Source organism: Bacillus rossius, chromosome 2 (assembly GCF_032445375.1).
Source record: "Bacillus rossius redtenbacheri isolate Brsri chromosome 2, Brsri_v3, whole genome shotgun sequence".
NCBI classification, from domain to species: domain Eukaryota; kingdom Metazoa; phylum Arthropoda; class Insecta; order Phasmatodea; family Bacillidae; genus Bacillus; species Bacillus rossius.
In genome coordinates, this window is record NC_086331.1 from 3,598,253 (window position 1) to 3,618,557 (window position 20,305).

The window sequence follows — 20,305 nt, forward strand, 5'->3', positions numbered from 1 at the left end:
TACTAGCAACCTGCCGCACAGGAGCACTAGAGCTGCTCTCATCGCTCCACCCAGCCAGGCCAGACGCCAGTCACTGCGCAGAGCACACGGGCTCGCACTGCTCTACTAGCAACCTGCCGCACAGGAGCACTAGAGCTGCTCTCATTGCTCCACCCAGCCAGGCCAGACGCCAGTCACTGCGCAGAGCACACGGGCTCGCACTGCTCTACTAGCAACCTGCCGCACAGGAGCACTAGAGCTGCTCTCATCGCTCCACCCAGCCAGGCCAGACGCCAGTCACTGCGCAGAGCACACGGGCTCGCACTGCTCTACTAGCAACCTGCCGCACAGGAGCACTAGAGCTGCTCTCATTGCTCCACCCAGCCAGGCCAGACGCCAGTCACTGCGCAGAGCACACGGGCTCGCACTGCTCTACTAGCAACCTGCCGCACAGGAGCACTAGAGCTGCTCTCATTGGTCCACCAAGGCGTACAAGTCTGTGTAGCATTTCTGAGAATTGGGAGACTAGTGACTCTCGCGTTTCGATGAGTTAGTTTGCATGTTTTGGGACAGTTGGCTTAATGAAGGGGTTTAAGCCACTCAAATGTATTTCTTTTTTGAAAATTTTTGTTTTTGCTTTTAAACTCCAACAACAAGACAGAGATACAGAATACACCATTTTGTTTATGCTGAAGTGGGGCGTACACAAAATACCATAACTTAGATTGGAAAAGATTGAAAATTTCCCCAATCAGTGGAATCAACGAGAAATTATACAACTAAAAGTCTAATTATGTGCAATACACCGTTTATCCAAGATTTTTCACTTGAGCCGTGCTTACGCATGTCTCACCTGTCCGCCGGCTGCTACGTGTCTACTCACGTCTCACTGTCCTCCGGCTGCTACGTGACTGCGCTCTCTGTGTCTGTGGTTGCTTCCTTCTCACCTCCCTTGCCGCTCCTTGCCACCCCTCCGCTGGAGTGTGCTCGGTCAAGCCAGTTCAGTCTGGACGGTTCGGGCTACTTCCCCCCTTCCTTCCCCTCTCCACTGTGTGCTTACTCCACCCCTAGTTAACTAGTATATAAACCCTGCTATTAGCGGTGTCGCTACCTGCAGTCTGCCTTGACGTTTGGTGTGTGCACTTGTGCACTTGGTGACGTCGAAGCCGTGGTCATGGGCGTAAGTAACATAGAACTTTAATAAAGTGTGTGTTGGTATGTAGTGGCTAGTTAACCTAAAGTTGTGTTTGTCAATTTTCCCTTTCGTTGGCCACGTTCTAAGTTCTCGTTTATTATCAGTTGTTCTCTCTTCGCCCATGACCATATGGCTCGAGCGCCGTCAATATTTAGTGTGTTGTGATTTTGATCTGGTCTGACTGCAGGTCACTGGGAAACATTATAAATACCTGGTTAAAGTAGGCTGGTTTACAGATATTGGTTTCTAATCTCGTTTACCGATTGCGTCACCACCTGATGTTATTTTTTACGCCATGATCTAGATGTATTGTTTAAAGTATACCTAGTTGTATACACGTATGTCTTGCGCAGCGTATGTGTGTCTTTATGGTAAAAGCTAGGATAACTTTCTTTGATCATTTAATCATGATGGACTACTAAGAATACAACTTAATGTATTAACCTTTAATCCTTTGTTACGCTTGAGACATCGGTTTATATATTTGTTATGTTAGAGGTTGTTGCTAATGTGAATAAATATTAGTCTTGCATAGATCTTGGGTTATTCTTTAGATGGTGCGCCGTAATTATCCCTACACCTCCTGCTTTCTTAAGAAACCTTGTTTTTTTACAATTTTTTTAAAATCATCCTTGGCTGGTTCAGCTTGAAGGATGCTGTGACGTTTTGAACATACCTTGCGCACAGTATGGTTCACACTACTTTTAAATATTATCTTGCAGTATATCAGATAGGAATTATTTTGTGCTCTTGAAGCAGTTACGGCATATGACAATAAAGATTTATTTTAATGACTACAAAAATTTTAAAATTTCCAAGAATAATTGTTTTTTTCTTCTTAAGTTTTCAACCGTCTAAACAACTACGTAAACGTTGATAAATGTAGAAGTATCTGAAAATTTAGTGACGTGTAAGTACTCCATTATAATTCCGTCTAAAGGAAACAGTTGGTAGCCATGCCCGCGATTTTTGATTTTCGGTTCCAAGGGTGTACACGACTTTACTCTAAGTTCTTAAATCTATATTTTGAAAGGAGGGAAAAGACTATTAGGACACATTTTAGTGTTAATATATGTGTGACATGTGTATCCCTATTAACTTTAATCTTTCTTAACAGATTTCCATCATATTTTATAAATACAAAATTTAATATTTAGTATATTATGTACTAAATTAAATATTTTACATTAAAATTTGTCTTTTTTCTTATAAAAATAATTTAAAAATATTTTTTATGATTGGAAATTTTTGCCCATTGTTATTGGAATTGGGTTTGATTTTAGGTGTAAATGGGTTTTATCAAATTTTTAGTAAATTATCGTATAAATAATAGGGAAATTTACTTAAAACCATTATGAAGATAACTGTTATGAATAAAATTTGTTGTTTGATTTTTTAAAACATTTTTTGAAGAATTCGGGTGATAATTAGTTTACAGACACCCATCAGTGCATAAATCAACCTGCAGTTGAGCTTACCAATAGACGGCCTCGCAATTCCTGTGGGTATTTTGCTGCTCCATTCGGTCACCAGTTGCTCACTCAGATTCTTGGAATAGGCGTATGTGTTGGGCTGGCCATCCACGAGTCTGCAACACACGTGTTTGAATCACTTTGTTGGCTGACAATTGTAAGAAATAGGAAAACTCCCAGGAAAATAATTAAATGCCACCAATTACTAGAAGTTATAAATAACTTGCAATATTATTTCATAACAGAACAATCTTATGTTAACCGAAAACTGGCTACATACAGTAACTTCTAATACATGTATAATGAAATATATTTTTGTGCAAAGTAAAAATCCTTAAAATTTGCGTTACAGACACAGAAGCTACAAAGTTGTGTAAATAATGCACGTACATGGTGATGATACCAGATAGAAGGCACATAATTGTGAAAAGATACCTGATAAATGTTAAATAGATATTTTTTATGCAGGCAATTCCTAATGACCGTTGTTCTGTCAAATATTCTGCATATCTTTCATGTTATCCGATGTTTAAACAACTTTATGTGTCAATATATGAGTCGTGTCCAGAAAGTAAGTACCTTTGGTCATTTAAAAAATGAACTCATGAAAAAAAAAGGTTTTTTGAAAGTTTTAGTTAACTATATATCTCTAATACAGTTCCAAGCACTTTTCGCAATGCTCTACCAGTTTAAATAAACTAGAAGTTCGCCGACTGGGAATTGAATCGGACGCCTTGGCCGTAGGCATCACGGAATTCGAATACGAAATGCGCGTAGCCTAAGTACAGGCGCTCAGTAAACACCTCCGGAAATAGTTTAAGCAATCTCAGTACTCGAGTCGAAAAAAGATGGCTACCGTTTTATGGGAAGAAAAGAGCTTCATTTTGGTTTATGTAATGAAACATTAGTGAACAATTACAGCAAATTATATAAAATCACGATTGTCAACTGGTTTAATTTCCATGCGGTGAACTTCTATGCAGAGGGGTTAAAGAAACTGGTGCAGTGTTACGAAACGTTCTTGGAACTGAACGGAAACTATGTGAAAATGTGATGTTTATGTAGTAAACCAAAACTTTTAATCAAACCTTTTTCACATGAGTTTATTTTTTAATGACAAAACGGTACTTACTTTCCGGACTCACCTCATACACACACAAAGAGTACAGCATAATGGCAGTATTTTATCTACTTCCTTAATTTTGTTATCTTTAAAAGATTTGTGCAATGGGAGTGCATGACTTGATGTAAGTTTTTGGACATACGCCATTGCTAAGAACTTTTTCTGTTGAAGAAAAACTAATAAATAAAATAAATAAATAAAAATACAAATATAAAAATACTCAAAAAAAGATACAAAAAACACACAAAATTAAGCAAACAATTGCTGTTGTCAACAAGGATATGAACACCACAAAATATTCCGAAACAGGAATATGGTCAGCAAACAAAGAAAAAACAAAGAAAAATGTACTAAGAGAACGAAAAAATCCCCACAAATGATGACAACACAAAAATATTGAAACCCAAAATAATTCAGCACAACAGTTGAAGCGAGACACAAAACATGCGACTGAGTTGCACCTGTGTTTCCGTACCATGTGCGTCTCTGCCTGAGGACGGGAGCAGATAGCAGTTCCCGAAACGTCGCTTGTTTCTGTTTAGGTAAAACTATTGTATTTGTTTGTTTTTTCGTTTTGTCATGTTTTTTGTCTCGCTTCAACTGTTGTGCTGAATTATTTTGGGTTTCAATATTTTTGTGTTGTCATCATTTGTGGGGATTTTTTCGTTCTCTTAGTACATTTTTCTTTGTTTTTTCTTTGTTTGCTGACCATATTCCTGTTTCGGAATATTTTGTGGTGTTCATATCCTTGTTGACAACAGCAATTGTTTGCTTAATTTTGTGTGTTTTTTGTATCTTTTTTTGAGTATTTTTATTTTTATTTTTATTTATTTATTTTATTTATTAGTTTTTCTTCAACAGAAAAAGTTCTTAGCAATGGCGTATGTCCAAAAACTTACATCAAATTCCTTAATTTTGATTGTAGTAGGACAGTAAAGTGTCATTACCTATTTGTTTGTGAAATCAAATATTTTTTTGGCTGCAAATGAACAACAAACACTGCAGGATTGATTTTGTCAATCTTCACAGTAAATGTTTACCCTCGCTTGGTTATGCGCAGAAGCCTGAAGAAACGAACGTCGACGATGAGACACTCGCAAACAGACTTGCTGCTCATGTTATGAGCCGTGCCGGGATCTTGGAATACGATCCACGATCCACACAGCCTAAAGACCCTGTCACACTGTCCAACACCTTCCAAACCATCGTGTCAAATAGAAATGGAAGGAAATGACGTCACCGAGAACGTTGCTAGCACAGCCATGTTTGTTCGACAAGTTAGATGACTTGAGTTTCCATCAAATATTTTGCATGTAGGACGGGTTCTAATATGAGTTGGATGTTGGATGCGATCGGCCAATCAAAACCGTGTCTAACGGAACCGGAAGTGACGTCAATTTCCGTCTCAACTCTTCTTTAAAATGGTGAAGTGCACATGGCCGATTAACGAGGTTAAAAAAGTTAAATAATTAAAATAATGGTAATATGAATGTCGTATGCGGAAAAAAATTTATGCGTAAAAATGAAATTATGTTTCCATAACTTTAAAAATCCTGAAAAATTAATTTCATTATGTAACGAATGTTATTGTGTGATTTAAATTGATTCATTTGAAAATTTAAAAAAAAAATGTACAAAAATAATAACAAGTTTAAAAATATTCCGTCCAGCACTGTGATATATGATTTAATTTAAAAATTGTAAAAAAAATTGTAAAGTTTAAGATAGTTCAGACTAAATATAAACTTTAATAGTGTGACATGACTTAAATCACATTTGAGGTTATCTGTCCCAATATATTTGATTGAGAAAATTGGAAGCCAATTTCCGTACAATACTTCCCCTCCAACAGTATTGTAAAATAAATTGAAGACAAATATTTGACAGCGTGACAAATGCTTCACCTCAGGAATCGTGGCCAACATAAACACTTCATCCGCTAAGTGGTTCATTCATGTTCGATAGAATGTGTGGTGAGGTGGAAAATGATTAGCTGGAACCTGATTAAAGATGAATCCAGCCACAGTTTCAAATAAAACAATAAGAAATTCGGGAAGTGCTCTCGTGCATAGATGTCGGACTGATTTTGATGCAAAGAAAATGTTTCTGTAAAATGGCAAGGTGGAAAATCTTGGTGCTCAACCAACACTTAGAATAAAGTGCTTCACTATTAACTATTTACTGATAATCACTACTGAATCAAATAATATATTCATGAGTTTGACAAGAAAAGTAATGCTCGTATGATGCAATACATCAAAGATACGAAATATTCAGCATTTCGAAATAAGTCGTCTTTTAGGTTTATTTTATATTTCTTAAAAAGAAATTTGATTTGTAGATTAAATATCTATCAATACTACGAAGAACAATGAATATGCATATTTCAAAACTTTGCCTTGGTATTTCGTCTTCTTAAAGTTGGTTTATATTAGTGTAAGGAAAGTCAGATAATCAGTACAGACTCATCCGCTGAAAATCAGTTAATGGCTGTATTATTCCAAATGAAAGGGGACGAGTTGGCTTAAACTAACTTCAAGTCATCTTAAGGATTTTCAATGGTTGAAGATGATTAACTAGTGGTTACTGTATGGTAACATATTTTTTTCGTATACAGTACAAACCATTTATACGACGCTATGTTAGACAGTTTCTTCCCTGTTATAATATTAGAATCCCTTTCCTCTTTCTAGATTAGATTTAAAAAATTATTTAATTTTTATATAGTGCAGAATTAAGTTTTGTACACTTATTCCAAGATTACATTATTATGCTTTTGTGCGTAATATACTCGAAAGACTGTCAAAATAACCGCTTATAAAATAATTATTGTACAAATAATTCTCACTGTTTAAGTTTGACGTACCATGAGTATGAATATACGTCAGCTGAGGTTCACACTTGCCAAGAAAAATAACAGCGTGTATTTCTTAGGTCATTTTATCAAAAACAAATATGCTTTCAAAACAAGGAAAAAAAAACAAATTTTATGATCAATTTTTATATTTTTGCAGCAGTGAGTTTTGCATGATACATATTTTTATATAATTTAACGAGTTATTTCAAGGTACATATTAAAACATTTTAAGAAATCTTCGGAGAGAATTTCCAACATTTGTAGTTGCAAACAGCTTCCCTGCAATTTGCATAATATATGAATTTTTAAGGTTTTTTAAACTCTTTGCGTGTTAAATTAAATTCAAATTTCAGTCTCAACAGATTAAACTAAACATCAATGAAAATCATGGACTGGTGATTAAAAATTTTATTTCTAATTCACATCTAAAAAATGATTTAAAGCCAATGCAGATTTTGGACCAAATTAAATATGAAATATCTGCAGATATTGCACATTTTATTCTCGTATGATGGCAGTGTAAAATGTATAGTGGTTAAAGATATAAACTTTGGTGAAATAAATAGCGATTAAAACGGTAGTACTATGATAAGTAAAGTTTCAAAATTATGATATTTTGATAACTATATTAGGATTTTTTGCAACTTGTATATATTTAAGCAATGTATTCATAAAAAGAGAGCGCTTTACCAGCTTAACCCAAAGAGGTCAGCCAGTGTGTGTCATTGCGCGTTTTATCATTCTGACAGCAATTTTCTTATTGTTCGTGGTTATGACATTCAATACTGAAATTACATTTGAAACGAGAAGTTTATTGAACGATCTGAAAATATATCAGCATTTTTTCTTTGAAAAGAAGAACTATATTTTCCTTTCACAGGTGGTCAAATCAGAATTTCTTTGTCATGAAAAATAAATATTTACACTGTCTTATCTCTTTTTCATTACGTATGCAAACTGAGTAACGTTGCTAGTAAGCTTATTAAAAAGTTGTGTGTTATGAATGTGTTGACGCACGTATTGCAAAACAGTACTAAATGCCAGCCACCGAACATACATTTGTTCCGTTGATAAGTGCCGGTGAGTCCAGCAGAAGCACTGTAAACATCGAGAGTAAAAACACAACAATAAAAATGGAACTAACAAAATAGTTATAAATATCAAGCAAAAAAAAAAATTTACTAATAACAGTTATTGTCAAAAAAATTGGTAAAAAAAATCTTGGAAATTTGTAAATTGAATGTTTTATTTTTAAGTTGTCCCAGTATGGACTTAATGCATTGTATTTGAATAAATAAGCTTAGATAAGTTCTCAGTAACTTGCATTGATTTACAAATGGTTAAAAAAAAATTCTGATACTCTTGCTGCAGTTGTAGTTGCACTTTTAGTTAGAAAAAGGAGGGGAAAAACCACAAACAGTATAAACAAAGATTTCTGCCATGGACCGATGGACTGATTGTTTGGACTGGCGAGAGACTGTTCCCACTCACGCCAGTCCATACTGGTCAGTCCACCGTTCTTGCTTACACACGGCAGTTCCGACTGATCGTATTGTGGGGGGCTTCGCTGTAAGTTACTGCATTGCTGCAGCGACGATGACATTCCTAACCAATCACCTCCGACACATCTGTGACGCCAGAGGGCCTTAAATGCCTGTCAGGATTTGGTTTTTCTAGAGATGGTCAAGCTGGTGCATTATTTTCAAGATTTTGTTTACTACACTCATTTTACCTGTGAAATATCATAAATGTGATTTTACAATAATTGAGTGTTGAGTTTGAATGAAACAAATATTGCATTTTCTTGGCTTGTGGGTGTAGGCCGGTTCAGGTTAGTGTCTTGAGACGTTTCGGCAGTCATTGCGGCAGTCAGACCTAGTCTGCCTGAAGATGGCAACTGCAGTGACTGCCGAAACGTCGCGAGACAGCGACACCCGGAAGCCGAGAGAATGCAGACGACAGCGACTGGTGCTGGCACGTGGCGCTACCTGGCGCTGATGTCCTCGAGGATGTGGTCCGGCAGCCAGGACACCAGGTCGATGACCTTGTGCGGGTCGTGGTCGGCGGGGTAGGTGACCTCCTGCAGCTCCGGCTTGTCGCAGTGGCAGTAGGCAGTGGACACGTGTACCAGGGCCTGCGGACAGGCGTCTCCAGCCTCACCTGCACACCCTTTGTGAACATCACCTCTCTGACCACTCATTTTGTTCTCCTGATGCATGTGAATTTTCCCGCCGCCTTATAGGAGCATTAAAACAATTCTCATTGGTAGAGACCTGCAAAATTCGCGGTTTCGATGGCCTTCGGGATAGACTGCACATACCCCTGTACACTCGGGCGAATAACGCAAGTTCATTGCCCGCCGACTTGTAAGTCGTCTCAGCTGGTTTGTCTGTGATTCGATCCTTCTTTGGTTGAGGGTTTATAACTGGTTGAGATTTGTCCAGATGAACAGTAAGCCAATAGAAAAAATATCTAAGAGGTATATGTGTTTGAATTCTAGCCTATCACCGAATGAATCCGCGAATTTTGCAGGTCTCTACTCATTGGTTACATGTCCACTTTCCCGCGAAATGCTCTGCTCTCATGACACATTTTCTTCAAATTTTGGTGCATTGCCAAAGATCCTCTTTTGCGATGGCCTTCGCATGATTTGCAAATTACTGCCAGTAAAATTTTTTTAAGAAGCCAGCACACATCTGACATTATGACATGGTGGAGTGCTACTAACATTAAAAGGTTTTGCGACTTCATCCCCATGTCGACCAGAGGGATGGCCTAGTCATGCATGATGAACTAATCATCTAACAGACTGTCGCAAGGCCCAGGTGGTTCCAATACCTGAAACGCATTATACTGTTTTATATTTTTAAGTTATAGGATTGGTGACGTCTTGCTACTTGCCTGCTTTATAGAAAACTACGATTTTTTTTTGCGTTCCTTGCGTAATTTAAAACCCATCACTAAGAGGGTAGTATTATTAATGATCTGGCTTCTAATATTTCATGTTTTTGCTCCTTATATTAAATTAGTTCATAGCAGAATCATGTTTAATGGTTGATCAAAGTTTATTTCCCCTTATACTACAAAAACTCTTTATTAAAGTCATTTATGAAATAAAATGTTAGTTTTATACCGGTCCTAGCATGTACTGTAAGCATGAAATCATGTGGTAATAATTTTTGCATTAACCATTCGTATTTAGCTTTCTTTTCGAAACATTCATTAAATTAATAATAATGTTTTCCCAGAACAGCACAAACCTGAGTTCCTATATTGAATATATATATAATGTATAGCAGTGCGCGAGCCTAGTTTTAATTTTCTGGCCGGTTTTGCAGAAGAATTTTTGTGGTAGCAAGCTCCGTCGCAGCGATCGCTTCAATCGCTGGGTATCGACAGCGCACGCCCCTAGCGGTCTGTAGTCGTACTAGGTTAATCAGCCAAGTTCACCTCCCACCCCCCGCTGGTTCTAATATCCCGGCAGATGTTATCAGCGACCTTACCACTGCCTTGGGAACAATGAAACCCCAAGAGAAGCCAGCCACTGGGATCTTTGAATGGAGGGACATTTTACCAGATTTACATGAAAAATAGCTCCTAAAAAGTTTGTATCGGGCCCGAAGTCAGTCTTGCGTTTAAGATATGGTTTCATCATTAGAAGTTAAATACCTACTTATTCAAACTTTATTTCGCATTGATAATTTTAGAATGTCAAACATTTTAAAGGTTAGGAAATGTGTATACACTGGTTGTCCGAATGTTGAAGACATGTTCGAGAAAATAAAGATTCAATGATTTGTGACCGTGTGTGGTCACGATATGGTGATTTATGACCCTGCACCATAAAACATTTAAGGACATGAAGAAGCTTACCTTCCATGTTGACGTGTAGGAATAAACTGACCTCTTGTGACGTCACGACTCATAGATAGGCTACGGCTGTGTGCGGCAGAAGACAGTGCACTTTCAAACAAAATAGCATAGACAAAGTGGAGACTTCATTCCTACACAACATTGAATTCAGTGTTACCAACTCCGGATTTAGCAAGAAGAAGAATAAATCCCGGAAATTGGTTGTTTATCGATTATGTGAACTGGTATGAAGATCTTTCTAGAACATTCGAAAATCATCTCTATTAATCCCGAGATTGGAGGGTCAATAGGAGGGAAGGGGGGGGGGGGGGTGAGAAATGGATATATGAGCCCGGGATTTTGACCAGTTAAGCATGGAGCAGCAGGACCATCACCAACATCATTATGAGGCATTAGAGCGAGAGAGAGATTGACAGAAGGCAAGGTGTTTTGGAGAGCTAAGTATGAGTGTTGTAATTATTTATGATATGGCCAGTAGAGTTTAAAGTTTTGATAATGATCAAAATAACTTTGAGTAGTTACCATTGGACTTGTGTTTTGTGCGAATATGATGAACCTGTTTAAACTTAGTGTTGCTTAAGGTGTTCATAATGTGGATTGGCACTTGGTCAATTTTGTTGCACCTCCTGTGCATTTTGCTTGTTGTTGGCGGCCATATTGCTTTGAATAATTAATTGATTTTAGCTCTCCAAAGACCTTTTCCTTGCGAGTTGATTAATAGTATGTTTATTTTTGGTTTAAAGTCATTAAGCATTTAAATGTACCTTGTAATAAATGTTGGCTCTTCTAGCCTAGAGTTTTGAAACCAATTAAAGTATTAGTCAGGAATATTTATTGTGTGTAAATTATAAAATATTTGTTATTTATGAGATATCTCTAGTCAATTATAAAATATTTGTGATATATTTATGAGATTTAACTATTTTTGTACTATTTGTGAGATATAAAGATTAACAATAAACTTTGAAAATATATTTGATGTGTTCGGTCAATGTTTTTGCCTCCTTACATTTTTCAGCATAGGTTTTGATGTTCACGTTGATTTTGAATTTTTAATATGCAGGTTAGGCCCCATCTGGGCAAGTATTTACCTTGTGGAAAGTAACAGGGATTTGTGCTTGCAGTGGGAGTTGGGACTCTGATGGGGCCCGGCCTCAGATTAATGAAGAACTTAACATTAAATACTGCAAAACCACACAAGGGAATAAAGTCCAAGAACTGCATCAGGAGAAGTACTGCAAAGATGATCTAATAGAAGATGCGGCATTCTATTTAAAGACAGCCCAATGGACTTGAAGATTGAATTAAAGCATATATTGCGACAATGTACAAAACCGCTCTGTATATGGTGCGGCAGTTCGCAATACAAGCATATATTTATGTGTATGCTTGTGTTGTCTAATTATGAATATTTATGCATACATGAAAAGGTATAAAAATAAACTATAAGTCTGAAACAATAACTTACGGTGATAGAAAACCAAAGACCCCAAGAAAGCCAGTTTTAGGCAAGTAAAGAATCAGAATTTAGGACCACAGTAAAGATAGAGCATTCTCCTACACCCTAAATGGGATATCGTCTAGGCAATAAGCAAGTAGTCAAAGCCTTAGTAATAATCTCTCCCTACGTCTTCCAGTGAGTATAATAATGCGTATGGAACAGTACAGTCTAGTCTGTAGGGAAAACTATCAGGCAAAGGATTGTCGCTGCACTGGTTTTTGGAATATTGTCGTGGATAATGGAGAAACCGACGGGAAGTGATTCAGAGAACCGTCGTATGAAAGGTGAAGTAACAAGTTATTCGGCGTTCACTTTCACCGCTCACTTCCTAAAACCTCAAGGGAAAGTTTCATTAAATAAATACCGCCAATATTTTGTGCGTTTGTTAGTAGGTAACTACAGTATGTTCTGGGGAAGTGGCTGGTGGCCGCAGGAAGTGACGTCATTCAAGATGGCCGCCGGAAGTGACGAAATACAAGATGGCCGCAGGAAGTGACGTATTTCAAGATGGCCACCGGAAGTGACTTAATCCGAGATGGACGCCGGAAGTGACGTATTCCAAGATGGCCGCCGCGGATCCCCGGATCCCCCGCCACCAGCCACTGCCCCAAAACATACTATAATTACCTACTTTTGTTAACAAAAGGGAAAAAAATTTACAAATCGCCAATTATTTGATTATCTTTTCTAGACTTTTCTCATATAACAGTAATAGACTCAACAATTAGTGTTTCAGTTATACACCGGTGTTACAGAGCACATTAATTTTTGCCTGATTAATTTAGAAGCAATATTATTTCTACAGTATTCCAAACCAAAAATACGTCAAAACTATCAAAACAAGCGAATGTTTTGCGGGATTACGTTAAGTTATACGCAAGGGTTTGGAGTTATATTAAAAAATGCTTTTTAATTGTTTAACAAGTTAAAATATTTTTACTCACAGAACTATTCAATGTAATTGTTTATTTATTTAATTGGGTATTATTATATTAACAAAAAAAAACAATTTTTTTGCAAGTAAAATAATAAAATATAAATTAACATACAATAATTAAGATATGTAAGTTAAAAAATAATCACTTTTTTTTAGTAAGCATCCCTAATTTTCAAATAATTAATATACCCGATAATTTAAAGTAAATAATGTTTCATTTATTTTCGTATGATCTTAAGAAGTGAAGCTACAAGTTCGGAAGCAAAATATAAGGATTCTATGACTAGATACGTTTGGAATTAGTGTTATTACTTGATTACTAGGGCCATGTAGTTTTCGCGAAAAGATTTCTAGACCAGCTTTGTGTAAAACCACTGTAGCATCGTCTGTGTTCCGTGACTGGTTGAGTTTCTTTCCGTTGCATGGTTACTGTCGGTCCACAAATCACAACCGTTCATTGCGGAAGCCAACACGTTCTGACTGGCCCGGCCGAACAGGGCGATGGCTTCTCTCGCAGACGGCAGCCAATCGCAAGGAAACAATCGCTAACGCGGACATAGCTTTTTGCAGTCTAACCAGCGATCAGATTTATTCGCGAAAAACACCTGCCCCTATTGATGACAAAATATATTTGAATCGCTGTGCACATGGATGTGCTCGGTCTTTGAAACACGGGTTATCCGACGCGCCAGACCGACTGCACCTACTAAACAGCTGACCAATCACGCGCGACCCGGAGAGAAAGCGGAATGCGGCTGCAGCCAATGGACACGTGACACCGATCTCCTTCTGCTCACGATTTTGCAGCCTAGCCTGGGGTAGGAAATAGCGAGAGTATGGCAGGTACCAATGGTGATTATGATCACTAGGGGCATGCATATTACGCGAAAAGATTTCGAGACTAGCTGAAACTCAAAACAATGTAGCACCGTCTGTGTTCCGTGATTGGGTGAGCTTCTCTCAGGTACATGTCGAGTGTCACAACACCAATCACATGAAGTCATTGCGGAATCAAACGCGTCCTGAGTGGCTGGGTAAAACAAGGCGACCACTTCTCTCGCAGACGGCCGCCAATCACAAGGAAAGAAACCGCTGGTGCGGGTGTACCTTTGTTGCAGTCTGGTAGACGTTCAGGTTTTTTTCGCACCTGTGGTTTCTTCCTTGTGATTGGCGACCGTCTGCGAGAGAAGTCGTTGCCTTGATTGACCGAGCCGCTCAGGACACGTTTACTTCCGCACTGAATCACTGTGATTGTTGTTGTTACAATCGATATGTACCTGGGAGAAACTCACCCAATCACGAAACACAGACGGTGCTACAGTGTTTTAACCTTCATCAAGTCTCGAAATCTTTTTGCGGAACCTGCTTGCCCCTACCACAGCAGTGTTACAAAGGGTGATGAGTAGAGACCTGCAAAATTCGCGGATTCAATCGGTGATAGGCTAGAATTCACACACATATACCTCTTAGATAAATTTTCTATTAGCTTACTGTTCATCTGGACAAATCTCAACCAGTTATAAACCCTCAACCAAAGAAGGATCGAATCACAGACAAACCAGCTGAGACGACTTACAAGTCGGCAGCCAATGAAGTTGCGTTATTTGCCCGAGTGTACAGGGGTATGTGCAGTCTATCCTGAAGGCCATCGAAACCGCGAATTTAGCAGGTCTCTAGCGATGAGGGAAGGTAGAGGAGGGTGTCTCACCTCCAACTGGCGGATGCCCTCGCACAGCTCCAGGATGCGCCTGGTGCCCACGGTGTTGAGGTTGACGGCCTCCTTGAGTCTCTGGTCGAAGCGCACGTTGGCGGCGCAGTGGAACACCACGTGCACCCGGCGCAGCAGGGTCTCCCGGTCCTCAGGGCTGAGGCCTGCGCCCGGCTGAGACACGTCGCCCCTCACGGCCACCACGCGTGACGCCACGTCCGCTTGCTGCGCGCGCACCCGGTCGAACAGCTGCGCACACCGCCACGCACCCTGTGCTCAGGCACAGCCACACGCTCCCTGTGTCCAGGCACAGCAGCTGCGCACACCGCCACACACTCCCTGTATAGACATGACAGCTGCGCACACCGCCACGCACACTGTGCTCAGGCACAGCCACACGCTCCCTGTGTCCAGGCACAGCAGCTGCGCACACCGCCACACACTCCCTGTATAGACATGACAGCTGCGCACACCGCCACGCACACTGTGCTCAGGCACAGCCACACGCTCCCTGTGTCCAGGCACAGCAGCTGCGCACACCGCCACACACTCCCTGTATAGACATGACAGCTGCGCACACCGCCACGCACACTGTGCTCAGGCACAGCCACACGCTCCCTGAGTCCAGGCACAGCAGCTGCGCACACCGCCACACACTCCCTGTTTAGACATAACAGCTGCGCACACCACCACGCACCCTGTGCTCAGGCACAGCCACACGCTCCCTGTGTCCAGGCACAGCAGCTGCGCACACCGCCACACACTCCCTGTTTAGACATAACAGCTGCGCACACCGCCACGCACCCTGTGCTCAGGCACAGCCACACGCTCCCTGTGTCCAGGCACAGCAGCTGCGCACACCGCCACACACTCCCTGTTTAGACATGACAGCTGCGCACACCGCCACGCACACTGTGCTCAGGCACAGCCACACGCTCCCTGTGTCCAGGCACAGCAGCTGCGCACACCGCCATACACTCCCTGTTTAGACATAACAGCTGCGCACACCGCCACGCACACTGCGCTCAGGCACAGCCACACGCTCCCTGTGTCCAGGCACAGCAGCTGCGCACACCGCCACACACTCCCTGTTTAGACATAACACCTGCGCACACCGCCACGCACACTGCGCTCAGGCACAGCCACACGCTCCCTGTGTCCAGGCACAGCAGCTGCGCACACCGCCACACACTCCCTGTTTAGATATAACAGCTGCGCACACCGCCACGCACACTGCGCTCAGGCACAGCCACACGCTCCCTGTGTCCAGGCACAGCAGCTGCGCTCACCGCCACACACTCCCTGTTTAGACATAACAGCTGCGCACACCACCACGCACACTGTGCTCAGGCACAGCCACACGCTCCCTGTGTCCAGGCACAGCAGCTGCGCACACCGCCACACACTCCCTGTTTAGACATAACAACTGCGCACACCACCACACACATCCTGTGAAATGAAGAGCATCTGTGCATACTCCTAAACACACCCGGTGATATGTAGAGCAATAATTGTACTTACCACCAAACACATCCTGTAATAACTAGAGCGACTGTGCAAACCTCCACAAATAACAATTAATAAGAAAAACAACTGCATACACCTACAAACACAAAACCTGAGATATATGACCCGTAAAATTCGCGGGTTCATTTCGTGTTATGCTAAAATTCAAATAATTATACCTTAGTGCTGCTTCTGTCATTGGTTCACTGTTCATCTGGAGGACTGAAGGCCAATTAGAGACCCTCACTCATAGAAGTGTCGAATCACAGGTCACCCAGTCGAGACGACTCACAAGTGAGCAGCCAATGAACAGTTAGCATTTTCCCGAGTGTGTAGAGGATATTGGAGTCTATCCTGGAGGTCATTGAACCCGCGAATTTTCCGGGTCTCTATATAGAGCAACTGCACACACCACCAAAAAAACCCTGTTATATGTAGAGCAACTGCGCACACCGCCACACACACCATGAATGTTTGTATTTAATGATCAGAAGACGAGCCGGCTGTTGTCGACAAAATATGTTTCCTGCCAAGATACTCCTACGGAATAACACTATAACCTTCTTACTTGTCTAACATGACGTTTTCATTCGCTGGCGAAGCACGGAGGTTCAATGATACACCAGCTCCATTCTCATTGGTCCATTCAAGTGCGGAGAAAGCTACTTTCACTGATAAATCTCCAGATTCTCTTAAGGTACAAAGACAGTTCACACATGGTTCCATCTATTCTGGCTGCGAGAGGTGTCCTGTACATTCTCCGCAATACTGTTGTTGGTTTAAAGACCATTTCAGGACTCATGGTCCAAAGGCAAAGTTCATTTAAGAGTACATTTCTTTGAAATATAGACTTTTTCCCCAAATAATAACCCTTAATTTACAGTTCATACTAAACACTTGGGACCAGAAAAATTCGTGGTTTGATTCTGCGATGTACTAAAATTCAAATACGTATACGGTTTTGATGCTTCTGCTATTGGTTCACAGTTAATCTGGATGTGACTGGAACAATCAGAAACATTTATCCAAAGAAACAACGAATCACAGGCAACCCAGTTGAGACGTGTCACAAGTCAGCAGCCAATGAGCAGGTGGCATTTTCCCGGGTGTACAGAGAACTTCAGGGTCCGCCCCAGAGGTCATCGAACCCGCGAATATTTCTGGTCCCTACTAATAACTACAGCCACAACTATTTTTTGTTTTCTTTCTTTCCTTACAAACTGGTCTCAGACGAACTGTGTGTATATGTACATACTCAGTCCGATACAGAGTGGCTATTGGCCACTATATAGGTGAGGCAATTCTCCCTTTTTATTATTGGTTCATGGCATCCCAAGACGAGAAACCCAGAACTACGGGCCTTCCATCAAAGTAGAACACGCGTATAAGTGATAAATATATAACTTTACCCCTGACTGCATCTGAAAAAATCCACGCGCCTCCATTGATAACAAAAAATTAAGAAATTTTAAACACGACCATAGAGCCTTCAAGTACAGGGAAAAAAATTCCACGATACATATTTTTATGTTAATAACTGACCACGATTTTCCAAACCCTGGATATTACGTGAGCTGTTCCAATGTAGCGTGAGAACTATCTGCACGTAATTGTCGAGGATTTTACCCAGAGTAATGATTAAACCATCTTCCAAAACTGATTATTATTTGAGTTAAGTGGACGTACGTAGGTATCGCGATAATAGACGGAATCATACCATGTAGTAAAAAGAAGCCACTGGTTAGTAAGTGAATAGGAGATGCGCTTGTAAAGGTTTACTTTATAATAGAGAAGTAAATACATTCAAAAGATGGGGGAAAGAAGAGGGATAAGCTACCCAGAATTTCAGTTTTATATGATATTGTTTTCTCCCATGCTACAATTGAAAAAGACAACGCATTATAAACACTTTTGTAGGAACTTTTTGTTTTGTTTTGAAATAGCATGTTACGTTACTCTCTAAATACCTTATAATTAGAGATGGTGATTTATAGCATTTAAAATAATAACATTTAGCATTTTGAATTTGAAATTTAGCATTTTGTAGCATTTTTAAAAACAAGATTTAGCCAATTCTCTCATTTTACATTACCGAAGAAAAGGATATTTTTAAAAAGCATTAAATAATACACATATATATTATTAACAACCACAGAAATAAAGATCTAGCACAACTACAAAGATAGCCTATCTTGGCAGGTTTCCAAACAACTTTTTAGCACTTATGAGTGCAATAAATTCAATACTTAAAATTACAATAAATATTTTTTAGCCGTGTTCATGGCCATAGTTGATGTAGAATGCACAAATAATGTTATAGAAACTCGTTTTTTCAATTTTTTTTTCTTTTCAATTTTCGCTTTTTTTTTTTTGGTTTTCGATCATGCCAGAAACAGTTTCTTGCCGTTTTACCGACTATTTTTCCTTCATCCGATTTCTCGGTGAATCTTTTTTTTTTTTGCAGCCTGATGTCCCTCAGATTTAATGTGCTTTTCAACGGCGATTACATAAATTGCGCATTAAAATATTCGTATCACTTTCGTAGAACTGTTCACTTTTGTATTCATTTATGCGATCGCGAATGGAAATGACATTTCGTCCCATTTTTACCACGAGAAATAACAGTATACAACACATTCACGAGTGTGCACGTATTTGTAAACACACCACCTTCCACAGACTACACAAGAACGCGGCTTTCAGGTGAAATACAGCCAGAAAATGGGACTTACAATTGTTAGCGCGGCGAAGCAGAGATGTCGCAATATGGCGGCCTAAAAACTTGTACTCTGCAAGATGACGGACACTCTTCCAGCTTGTTGTTCTTTGCTTTGTTTACAATCGCGAGGCACGGATGGCCATTTTTCATTCAATATTTACGAACAGTAGTGTTGTGAATGACGTGACAATAAGATACTTGTGCTGAATACGGCATAAAATGATGGTTTCTTTAGATACTGAACTGAAACGAAATACAATCTGTAAATAAATTGTGTAGAGTGAAGACGAATCTACGTTTTTTTACCTTGATTTCGCATTTATCTCGGAATAGTCTAGATTTCGCATTTTATAGCGGAAAAAATATAATTTAGCATATTTTCGCATCTATTTCGCGAAAAAGAAAAATCACCATCCCAGAACCAGTGCTGTCAACTTCAGGAACACCCATAACCCATAAGTAGAGACCTGCAAAATTCGCGGATTCATTCGGTGATAGGCTAGAATTCAAACACATATACCTCTTAGATAATTTTGCTATTGGCTTACTGTTCATCTGGACGAATCTCAACCAGTTATAAACCCTCAACCAAAGAAGGATCGAATCACAGACAAACCAGCTGAGACGACTTACAAGTCGGCAGCCAATGAACTTGCGCTATTTGCCCGAGTGTACAGGGGTATGTGCAGTCTATCCTGAAGGCCATCGAAACCGCGAATTGTGCAGGTCTCTACCCATAAGTAATCTTCATCATCAAATGCTTCCAGCCTGTGGCCGGGCCAGCAAAGTTATCACATTGGTGCAATTTCAACACACGTTTGAACGAAAACTATGAAGTTAATGCCAGATACTAGATTGTAAAAAATAATCAACACCACATATAAACAGCATGCACCAAGAAAATAAAAAAAAATCTGAGGTTCGCAAATCTCTTAATAACTAAATATTTTAAATAAGTTTCAGAGTTCATTTTCACGTTGAGTACTTTACATAAGATTAACCTTATCATTACAAGAGATTAAGGAGCAGTATTTATCGCACGAAACGCTGATTTTTTTACGTCCTTACTTATCTCTGTTTCCGTTATAACTCCGTAGTTCCGTAATAAGACGTCTAAATCAGTAATAATTACTGGAAATCCGTAATACTTGACCGTACTGAATAACCCACTTTTGTCGATTTTAAAATTCAAGATCAGCTCCGCCGATTAAAATAAAACACATTAAAACCCTTCTATAACTGCAAACGTATAAATCATTGTGTGAAACTGCATATTCCTTTCCCTGACAGCACATTATGAAAGACAAATTGTTGCATTCAATTAAAAACCGGTTTATCAACTGTTAAAACCGGTTTACCTTCACCGTGGCGTTCTTGGTCTGAGGAAAATACAAAGAAAGACCGTTAATGCAGTCTACTAAATCAACCATTATTT

General features: G+C 39.7%; 1 protein-coding gene across 1 annotated transcript in view; it reads right to left on the minus strand.

The window, feature by feature from the left end:
- The window catches only part of LOC134529037 (putative fatty acyl-CoA reductase CG5065), an 83,939-nt gene that overhangs the window by 20,035 nt on the left and 43,599 nt on the right, over nucleotides 1–20,305 (minus strand). The window contains exons 2-4 of the mRNA XM_063362730.1: nucleotides 14,646–14,894; nucleotides 8,615–8,760; nucleotides 2,653–2,762 (exon numbers count right to left, since the gene is read on the minus strand). Coding sequence (XP_063218800.1) covers nucleotides 2,653–2,762; nucleotides 8,615–8,760; nucleotides 14,646–14,894 — 505 coding nt within the window. The remainder of the gene's footprint in view (nucleotides 1–2,652; nucleotides 2,763–8,614; nucleotides 8,761–14,645; nucleotides 14,895–20,305) is intronic.